The sequence below is a fragment of the Corvus brachyrhynchos genome, unplaced genomic scaffold, assembly GCF_000691975.1.
Source record: "Corvus brachyrhynchos isolate BGI_N302 unplaced genomic scaffold, ASM69197v1 scaffold125, whole genome shotgun sequence".
NCBI lineage: Eukaryota > Metazoa > Chordata > Aves > Passeriformes > Corvidae > Corvus > Corvus brachyrhynchos.
The window spans coordinates 1129769-1140246 of record NW_008238342.1 but is presented as its reverse complement, the minus strand read 5'-3'; the positions used below and the strand labels follow the sequence as shown (position 1 = coordinate 1140246).

General features: G+C 55.7%; 1 protein-coding gene across 4 annotated transcripts; it reads right to left on the bottom strand.

The window, feature by feature from the left end:
• Positions 1–303: 303 nt before the first annotated feature.
• Positions 304–9849, bottom strand: GSS (glutathione synthetase). 4 transcript variants are annotated; one of them, XR_001862271.1, is made up of 13 exons: positions 9614–9849; positions 9046–9191; positions 7768–7843; positions 6828–6967; positions 6595–6711; positions 6381–6461; positions 6024–6101; positions 4363–4429; positions 3578–3772; positions 3114–3195; positions 2608–2797; positions 592–1920; positions 304–542 (listed from the first exon to the last, which is right to left on the bottom strand). XR_001862271.1 is itself a non-coding variant. In XM_017735136.1 (12 exons), exons 1-12 carry the CDS (start codon positions 9746–9748, stop codon positions 1797–1799), a joined length of 1431 nt encoding a protein of 476 aa, XP_017590625.1. In that variant the 5' UTR covers positions 9749–9849; the 3' UTR covers positions 304–1796. The 4 variants fall into 4 exon arrangements, 3 of the variants coding, with proteins under 3 accessions (XP_017590625.1, XP_017590627.1, XP_017590628.1); XM_017735136.1 differs by having other exon boundaries at positions 304–1920; XM_017735138.1 differs by having other exon boundaries at positions 304–1920; positions 3120–3195.
• Between the last annotated feature and the right edge of the window lie 629 nt (positions 9850–10478).

The following is a 10478-nucleotide window of genomic DNA, read 5'->3' as shown; positions in this document are numbered from 1 at the left end:
CTGTGTGTGCTGGCTCCAGGGCTGCAGCCTGTGCCTCTGTCTCTCCCTGGTCTCCAGCCACTGCTGCTCCAAGGCTCGTGGAAAGCACAAGACAGTGTGACACCCACATGTCACCAACACCCTCATGCAGCACCAGGGCCAGGGAGACAGGTGAGCAGCTGAGGCGGCTTCAGGGCTCTCAGTACAGCTCAGGGCTGCCTCACCTCCACCCTGGGCCTGGTCCCCTCCCAGGCACAGCCATGGATCTCTGTGTACCTGGCCAGGTGTGCCCCTGAGCTCAGACAAACCTGGCACAAGCAGCAGTCAGATTGCACATTCCTTTTAATCTCTGGCTTGGGGTAATCAATCCCCCAACAAAACACCCAGGAATCCCAGGCTCAGTCACACTGGAAGAACGGAGCAGTTTTCCAGGTGACCGATTGGTGATTGATGCCACAGCAGCAGAGAGCCAGCAGGGCTGTCACTCAGCACGTCCATTCTGCAGGAATTCCACCTTTGTGCTGGTTCTGTCACTCAGCACATCCATTCTGCAGGAATTCCACCTTTGTGCTGGTTCTGTCACTCAGCACATCCATTCTGCAGGAATTCCACCTTTGTGCTGGTTCTGTGTAACTGGCAGGGCTGGGCTGAGGCTGCCTGGGCTCTTCACTGCCAGAAAGGTGCAGCTTTTAGGGCTGAGGAGGAAAGGGGCTGAAGGAAGAGGCAGAAGACGTTGAGCAGGAGAGCCCACACTCCTCCACTGCTGTGCTGTTCCCTCTGATCCATGAAACCTGGAAGGAGACACATCTCCCCCTCTGCTGGTGCTGGTCCCAGAGTAAGGTGCTTGGAGCTGGGGCTGTGCCTGCCCAGCCTCTCCTGCAATTCCTTTGCTTCCCCACCACAGAGCTCCCAGTCTCAGCAGGACCATTCCCAAGGTCGGGGTTTCCTGACAGGAAGATGCTCAGTGTTTGATTTCAGTGGGATGCACTGGCACAAGCCCAGGGGGCTTCAGGGTTTATCAACACACAACTGCGGGCTCCAATTCACCACTGCCTTGGGAGCTGCCTCCAGCTTGCGATCTGTTGGACAGGGCTGTGGGAAGCAGCAGGAGCAGACACAGCCCTGGACCCCACACTGCTGCCTGCCCTGTGGGACACAGAGGCACTGTTCAGGATCAGCACCCAGTCCAACAAAACAGGAGTTGGGCAAAGCGAAAGCAAGCAAGAGGCCCTTGGCAAATTACTCAGGGCAGCTGTGCCTGGTGCAGGAACCCTGAGGGCTCCTCAGGCACAGGGGAAAATAGAAATGAGGACAGCAGCAGCACAGGAAGAAGGGCTGGAGGGGCCATGGGGAGTGGAGCTGGGCTCTCCTCTTTAAGCTGGAGAGCACTGAGGCACTGGATGAAGATCAAGGCTGGTACTTGCCCATCCACCTTTCTCCTCTCATTCCTTACACTGTGTACATCTCCAGAAATTACACAGCGTCAAGGAGCTCAGAAGTGGGAGCAGCACTCTATGTCCCACTGCTGTCAGGCCAGGCCCCAAGGGAACATCCAGACCCTTGCAGTCCTGGGACTCACAGCTGGGCTGTGCACAGGGCAAGGCCCCCTGAGCAGGCAGAGCAAGGGAATCCCTTCTTTCTGGAGGGAGAATCAGAAGAAGCTCGGGCTGGCACCCTGGACCTTTGAGCAGTTGCATCCACACAGTCCCTCCTCACAGCCTCCAGCATGTTGGACCTTGGCAAGTGCACCCTTAGGAGAAATCCCTGTGGCAGATCAGCTCTTCAGGCAGCAGAGAGGAGGGTGGGGCCATGGCTCTTCACACCAGGTATGGCGTGTCCAGCACGGCCACCCCAGCTGCCACGCCGCCGTCCGCGTGCTCGATGGCCTTGGTGCGCAGGAGGTGACCGGCGGCCTGGTTCAGCACCAGCTCCTGGCCCTGCCTGCAAAGGAGAGGGAAACTGAGCCCCTGCAGAACACAGAGCTCATGGCATTTACCTTGGGCAGCGGACTCACCTTCCCTGTCAGCACCCAGGGCAGGGCAGAGCCCCAGGGCTAAGGTGGGGGCCCTGCAGTGGTGGCTGCACTGGCCATTCTGCACGCGGGCAGTGCCAGGGGCTGAACGCTGCCAGAGCACCTTTGTTCCCAAAAGAGTGTGAGAAGGACTTTCATTTATACCCTATGGAAATCTGGTCTGTGAGGGCTTAAAACAAAAGCAGCTGCTACTAGGGTTGAACAGGTGTTAGGCCTTCAGGTATTTCAGAGACCAGCAGGGCTTCAGAAAAGCCACACTTCTGGATGTGGCTGCATCCAGAACCCAAGAAGTGCTCCCAGAAGTCAGGGATGAAACGCACCGATCCCACGATCCCGTTACACCAGTAACTGCCAGCACGAGCCCTGTGGTTTTCTAACAACTCGTTTGGCAGCAGGTTCAGAGCAGCAGCTCAGCGTGTGCACACGAGCTCAGAGCTGCCGCCAGGGGCACAGCCTGAACGGTCACATCTGTCCCCTGCACCTGCATGTCCCCAGACATCTGTCCTGCTGCTGTGCTTGTGCAGCACAGAGGGCAAAATGCTCCTGATCCACGTCAGGAGCAGGGACCTGCCCTGGAACACAAGCACATTCCTCACCTGACATAGACACCAAAGATCCCGAGCTCAGAGATGCACTCGGACACTTGGAGGGGACTGTGAGCCCTCAGCAAGTAATTCAGTGCTGGCTGGGGTTTGATCTTATCCATCAAGATGTAGGAGGTTCTCTCAGGGCTGTCTTTGATCTTCTCCAGAACCTGCCTAAGCTCTTCACCATAGAGATTGTTCCCTGGCAAACAAAACCAGCATGTCAAGCCCTTCCCAGGACAGCAGAAGTCCCTGGCCCCAGCTATGTAGCCCTGGCAGCCCAAATGACCTGGCCTTTGCCTCACCAGGGCCTTGGGAGCTCCTCCAGGAGCAGCTTTGCCTTAGTAGCAGGACTAGTCCCCATGGCTATGAGTAGCCACAAGACACTCCACCCTTTATCCCTCAGCACAGGACCAGGAGCTGGCACAGAGCTACTGCCCATCCCAAATACAGCACAAATCACAATGGAAACGCCCAGGGGCCCAGCCCAGCTCACACCTCCACAGCCCAGCTCACACCTCCACCTTCACGCTGCGGCTTCAGCACAAAGCGGTCGGGGTCAGCGATGGCTGTGGCAGCTATCATGTCACCCTCTTCACCCTGGCAGGAAAGGATGGAAACAGGTTGGACATCAGGAATGATTTCTTCATGGAAAGGGTGGTTTCACACTGGAATGAGCTGGATGGAGCCACCATCCCTGAAGGTGTTCAAGGAACAACTGGACAGGGCACTCAGTGCCACGGCCTAGTTGGTAACGCGGTGTTTGGTCAAAGGTTGGACTCAATGATCTCGGAGGGCTTTTCCAACCTAAATGATTCTGCAAACAGCAAAGCATCAGGGAGCAGCAGGGGCTCCTCAGCAGATCCCTCTGAGCAGAGGGATCAACAAATTCCCCAAGGACCACAACAAAGCCATCTCTTCTTCTCAACCAAAGAGCACAGGTGTGCATGTCCACTCCTGCTCCAGCCCCATTCCCACTCACCTCGTCCAGGGAGTAGAGTCCAGCAAAGGTGGCTCTCATCCGAGCGATGGCCTCGGGGCGGCCGGGCAGCAGCTTCTCCAGCGTCCCCGGCCGGCTGAGCTCCTGCTGCACCTTCTTGGTGCCCGCCAGCTGGGTGGCAATGTCAGGGCACTTCACTGCCCGGGACCTCTCCAGCAGCAGCCGCGCCTCCCAGTTCTGAGGCAGCGAGGGAGCAACCACCCCGTGAGGAGAAAAAGAAACACACAAAAGGTTTGCTCTGCTCTTTTCTGTGCAGTTATCGACATATGGTTTGTCTCCTCCCTGCCTGCTGGCAGGGACAGGGGGTGGGAACAGCACTCCAGAGAAAAGCAGACATGGATTTCCCACCACCTCTGGGAAGAGCACAGTCAGATTAATCCACTGTGTGCTCCCTCCCCAGCTTGTCCGGTGCTGCCACCTCGAGACACCAGCAAGATCTGCTCTGTGCTATTAATACGTGCAGCCTGATCGTGCTAAGAGAGCACAGAGTGAAACCTGTAAGCAGGTGCTCATACCTGTGTTAACCCCTATTGTACAAAAGCAATGCAGTGCTGCACTAAGGGATCAGCCCCTGGAGAAGGAAGCCACCCATTTTTCTTACTGCAGGGTCACCCACATGCTCTCTGGAGTCACAGCTTCCCAATGCTCTCAGTCACACCAGGCAGGACTGACCCCACCCCAGACAGGGTAGCTGCCCCTGGGATTATTTCAAGCTCCCTGAACAGTGCTCAGCTGGTGGTTTCTGGGGCAGGGAGGTGGGTACTGACCTGCTGGTCATAGTTCTGGGGCACGTAGCCCTCTCTGTAATACACCACTGCGACCTCCTGGCCGTCCCTGGAATGGAAACCAGAAGTGCTCGGAGAGCCAGGCCAGGCCCTGCCCCATCCCCAGCACCAAGGGGGCATCACAGCCCTCTGCCCCTTCTCCCTGGCCTCTGGCCCTCCTGCTCCTGCCTGGCTCTGCCAGAGCAAGCTGAGCACTGAGAGCCCTGGCTCCTCTCCACTGAGCCCCAGCTTGGCTGGTCCCAAGACACAGAGAGCTGACACCCAGCCCCTGCTCTAACCAAAGGCTCAATAATTCTGACAACCAGCCTAGCAGAGAGTAAGAACCTCTTTTTTAACAGCTTTTACCCCACACTGGCTTAGGGGCTCAGCCTGGAGCAAAGGAGGCTCAGGGGGGACCTTGTGGCTCTGCACAAGTCCCTGACAGGAGGGGGCAGCCGGGGGGGTCGGGCTCTGCTCCCAGGGAACAGGGACAGGAGGAGAGGGAACGGCCTCAGGCTGGGCCAGGGGAGGTTTAGATTGGAGATTAGGGCAAATCACAGAAAGGGTTGTCAAGCACTAGGACAGGTGGCTCAGGGCAATGATGGAGTCACCATCCCTGGAGGGACTTTAAGACGTGTGGCTGTGGCACCTGGGGACATGTTCAGTGGTGCTGGGTTACAGGTTGGACTCCATCTCAGAGGTCTTTTCCAACCATAACAGCTCTGTCATTCTTGAAGCTGGAGGGAACAGGGTTCTCCTCCTGTGGTAATTCAAGGCAGGACATCAACTCATCAACCTGAGAGGCACCAAACCACCCTGCCAGGGCTGGGCTGGCAGCACAGCTGTAGCACCACATGCCCAAGCTTTGGCCACAGAACTGTGCACTTGGTCTGGCAGCTGCTGGCAGGCAGGCAGGAGAGGCAGAGGCATTCAGCAGTGACAAGGAAGGAGGCTCAGGAGGAAGCACAAGAGATACACTTTCCCCTCAACTATCCGGCCATGACAAATGTATTTGTTAATTAAACACAGCACAGACACCAAAGGTCAAACCATGGAAAAATCAGCCTAACTACAGAAAAATCACTGGCATGAAACCATGTCTTCCCTTAGGTTCATCCAGCTCCAAGCACATTACCTGGAAATAGGACAAACGTCACACTTGGGACCAACTGGGAGTCTGTGATCCTCCCATCCTGGTCTCCACAGAGAGCAGGCAAGATGCTGAGTGAGTTCAAACCCAAGAGATCCTCAAAGGACATGGAATGCTGCCTCCTCCAGCACTAACAACCCAGCCCAGCTCCCACTGGGAGAGCATCATGTGGACAGTAAACAGGAAATGGCCCTGTGGAAGCCTCTCCAATAGCCAGGGCTGTTGAGAGCAGATCTTTGTGGAGGAGGTAAAAGATCCCACAGAGCAATGAAGGCTGAGGCCTCAAGGAGGGAGATTGTGAATGCAGCCGTAAGGGACTGATGTGCATCTGCAAAATGTCACCACTGTGAACACAAAATCATCTCAGCTCCAAGAGGAAGCAGCAGCCTGGAGCATGGAAGAGAACTGCTTTCTCAGTCAGTCACTACTTACACTCAGCTTTGGCTGCAAGCTCCCACTGCCAGCCCCGTGCGCCCGAGAGACGGCAGGAGTGCGCACCTTGGCTCATACTCACATATACAGCCTCCTGCTGGCATCCAGGGAGCCCTGCTCAAACACATCCCGGAACCGCTTCCTGATCACACGGATATTCCTGTCAGGAGGAGAGCGAGAGTCACCAGGCTGGGCAGGGGTACTTGAGCTGGAAATCGTGGGTGGAATCGGTGGCTGCAGCAAGGAGGATCTGAAGGTTCCTTCACAAATAGCCTCAGGCTTTGTACTATGGAGCCAGAGAAATCCTACAGCCCAAAAAACTCCCTGTATAGGAACCCTTCCTATGTATCCTATGATCTGGCAGCGGTTTGCTCAGCTTCCCTTTCCAGAAACTGAACCATCTCCTTCCTTTCCCATCTCAGGGAAATTCAAACTTTACCTGCTCCAAAGCTCATTTTCTACACAACGCTGATCAAAAATGTTCCTCTGGATTTCCTCCACCAGAAACATCACCACAGCCCTGGAAGAGATACCAAGAACATCATTAAACCCATAAACACTTCACAGGCTCCCAGCTAGATAGCCAGCCTTCCATCTCTGTGATTCAGGCTTCCTGCACTGCTCCTGTCCATGCTCTCCTCCTCTGTCCTTACCTTTGGGAACCGTAGAGTTCCCAGGCTTTGGCAATTCCCAAGGCCAGCCCCTTCGCTGGGTTGTTGGGCAGCAGGTGTGATGCCTCCTCAGTCTTTCCCAGCACTTTCAACACCAGCCTGTGGAACACAAAAGCCATTAATGCCATGTCCATGCCCAGCTGGACCAAGGGAGCAGCATGGAGAGCACAGGGGCCACGCAGTGCAGCTGCTGCAGTGCTAGAGGTGCTCCTTACCCGTGGACGTCGGCGGTGCGGGAGGTGAGCCCCCCGAAGCTGGCAGCAATGGTGTTTATTTCTATCTGCCTCAGAGCTGCTGTGCCATCCAGCCCGCAGTCAAACATGTAATCCGAGCGGTTGATGCCCAAAAACACAGTCTGGAACACAGGGAGGGGAGCTGGGGTCTCCTGTCGCCTTTAACTGCAAATCCGCTGATGACCTCACTTCAAAATCCTCCCAGAGCAGATCCAGTCAGAGGATCACAGAATGGTTTGGGTTGGAAGGGACCTTCAAGATCACCTCAACCCAGCCCCTGCAGTGGGCAAGGACACCTTCCACTATCCCAGGTTGCTCCAAGCCCTGTCCAACCCGGCCTTGAACATTCTGAGGGATGGTGCAGCCACAGCTTCTCTGGGCAACCTGTGCCAGGGTCTCCCCACTTGCACAATAAATTTCCTAGTATCTCATCTAAACCTATTCTGTGTCAGTTTGAAGCCATTCCCCCTTGTCCTGTCACCCTCAGTTTGATAAAAACCACTGCAGGTCACACACCTGGGTGCTCTGCCCCCTGCCCAGGGCCCACAGCCCTCTCAGAGCTCCAGAGGAGTTCCCAACACTCCTGAGAGTAAAGGAGCTTCTGCAGGGATGGCCTGTCTGGTGCAGGTCCCAACAGGACACATGTCCCTGCACACTCCTGAGGCTCCCAGAGGACAAACCACATTAAATCCTCCCACTCCAGGCCAGGCTGTTTCTAGCAGCACCAACCAAAGAGCTCAGCTGTTCAACAGGGCGAGGTCCTGAGCTCACAGGCTGTGACAAGACATCGCAGCGCAGGCAGTGAGCAGCCTGGCCAAGGGACAGCTCAGAGTCCACAGTGCCAAAGCATGCAGCCAGAGCCCAGGCACCCCCACCAACAATGCCAAGGGGCACAGACCACTGGGATCCCCTGCCAAGGTACCTGAGCCAAGCCTTCCTCCAAAACTTGCATGTAGATTCTGAAGAGTTGAGCTGTGAAGTCGTCTACCTTGATGGTGCTGGAAAGAAACACAGACCACATCAGTCCCCTGATGCTGTCACAGAGGAACAAGAAAATTAATTCTTCTGCAGAAAAAGCCCTTAGCAGGGGCCTTCTCCAGCACAAAGAGCAGGGCTAGGGCTTGATCAAGTGCTGCAGCACTGTGAAACACCTCCTCATGAATGCTCAGTGCAAAACCACAACACAAACCCAGTTTGCCCAGCACAGCCACTCTAAAAAAGGCCCTCCTGTGCAGAGGTGACTCATTGGCAGGGCAGAGATGGGACAAGTAAAGGCAAAGAAATGCAGCAGAATTCTGCAGGTTCAGGGAAGAAACCACAAGTCTCTCTGTGCCTGCCCACACAGTTCAGAGAAGTTTCACAAGCTTAATCCAAGTCCCCCTGCCCTGTCAGGCTCCAAATCCCTCCAAAACACTGTGGCCCTGCTAGAGTAGGTGTGGCTTTTCCTCAGGGTCTCAAATCCCTGAGCAGCACCTCCAGGGAGCTGCCCTGGCACAGGGCAGGCACCTGAGCACACGCAAGCCCCAGGTGCTGCATTCTTTAACCACAGGTATGAACACATCCCCACAAGCTCTGGCTGCAGCCAGCTCTGGAAAAGGCACAAGCACTGGAACAGCTCCAAGGGGTCAGGCTTCAACAAAACAAAAGCATACTGGAAACAGCCCCCTCTGCTCTGTGCCAGTGCCAGAGGCAGCAGCACGTGCACAGGCAGCACAGAACGGGCAGTGGGAAGGGAAGAGCGATTTGTAGAAGCATCAGCTCCACAATTATGAGCAGCAAAGTCAGGGATGGTCACTCCAGCCCAGGGCAAAAGCCACAGATAAACTCAGCAGAGTCCTGGAGCCAGAGCTGGAGAGTCCTGCACCCAGAGTTTGGGGATGGGAAAGAGGGGATGGGGGTGACTGACAGAGGGTGTGGGAAAAGGAACAGACACCTCCTCTCCACCAGTGCTGCAGGAGAGCTGGTGGCTACTGGACAGACACAGGCAGATGCACAATAAGACTACAGGAGACTCCTAAATCCAGGACTCAAAGACTCCAGTGATTTGCATTTAAGACCCAGGGTCCAACAAGCTCACAAGTATGAATTCACAAGCCTAAAACAGTGGCAAACAGACCTCAGAAAGGCAGGAACGCCAGAAGGGTGATAAATGCTTTACATTTGAAATACTTCATTAAAATGCAACACACAGAAACGTTACCTGGCCAGAGTTTGCTCCAGGAATTCTTTGTTTTGACTGATGGCATCCACCAGCAGGTTAAAATCCTGCTGGACAGCGTAGGCCTGTTCAAACAAGGCCCGTGGCACTGCTGACGGGAGCAGCGTGAAGGGCGCGTAATTCACCACCTGCAAGCAGGGATGAAGCACAGCAGTCAGGTCTGGGCAGCTGAAGAGGAGCTAAAGAGGTGCTTCCTCTGCTTGTCTGAAGGGTGAAGCCACCCCCAGCCCTCCTGGGCAGACACAGGGCCTCGACCCTGCTGATTCCTAACTTTTGAGGACTCTGTTTTATGAACCATCCACAGGCCACTGCTGCTCCAGAGCTCAGGGGCTGATGGCTTCCCCCTGTCTCCACCTGAACTGGGCAGCACTGTCTCCAGAACATCTCAGTGGCAGAGAAAAGGTTCATTTGCCGGTCCTGGGTTCTTGGCCATCAGTTACTTCCTTTGATCCCTGCTCAGTGACTCCAGACCCCTGGCTCATCCCACATCTCAGGCACGGGGTCACACTCAAAGTCTATATATTAGACCACGGAGAAGTTTCCAACTCACCTGGATTTTCACATGAAACAAGGGACACTGGCAGTGTGTTTGGCCTCTCCTCCCAGGCTCCCTCTTCCTCTCACCCTTTGAGATCAGAGCCCTGACACCAAGGAGCAGTGCTGTGGTGAAGACCTCCGTCCTCATACCTCTGGCAGCTGCCTGCTTGCCCCCAGGCTCCTCAGAGACCCTTTCCCAATGGTGCCCCACTCCCCCTGCACAGGGGTACTTCTTCCTCTGAGACCCCTCATGGCATCCTGCTCCAACAGGCTGAGCCCTCCCACCCCAGCCATCCGCCAGGGATTGCCCAGAGGTAAATCCCACACATCAGCCACCTCCACCTCTGTCACCTCACCCCAGGTATGGGGCAAAGGCTGATTGTAGCTGGGAACACGCCAAAAGCAGAGGCCCCTCCGAGAGACTCTCCTCTGGTTCAAAGGTTCATACAGGTGGCAAGAGGCTGGCAGACGGATTAACTCCCAGCACCAACACTGGCAACTTCCTAAACCTTCCCAGATCTACCCCTCTCCTTGAAAAAGGGAATCTGTATGTCACCCCAGGTATGGGGCAAAGGCTGATTGTAGCTGGGAACACGCCAAAAGCAGAGGCCCCTCCGAGAGACTCTCCTCTGGTTCAAAGGTTCATACAGGTGGCAAGAGGCTGGCAGACGGATTAACTCCCAGCACCAACACTGGCAACTTCCTAAACCTTCCCAGATCTACCCCTCTCCTTGAAAAAGGGAATCTGTATGGCAAGGCAGTCTCCTCGGGGGCTGCGCTCATCATCGGGATGGGCTGTGAGCTGCAGCCCCAGCTCGGCCCTGCTCCAGCCGGGAGACGCTCCCTGAGAAGGGCTCAGGGGCCCCGGGGCGCGCAGG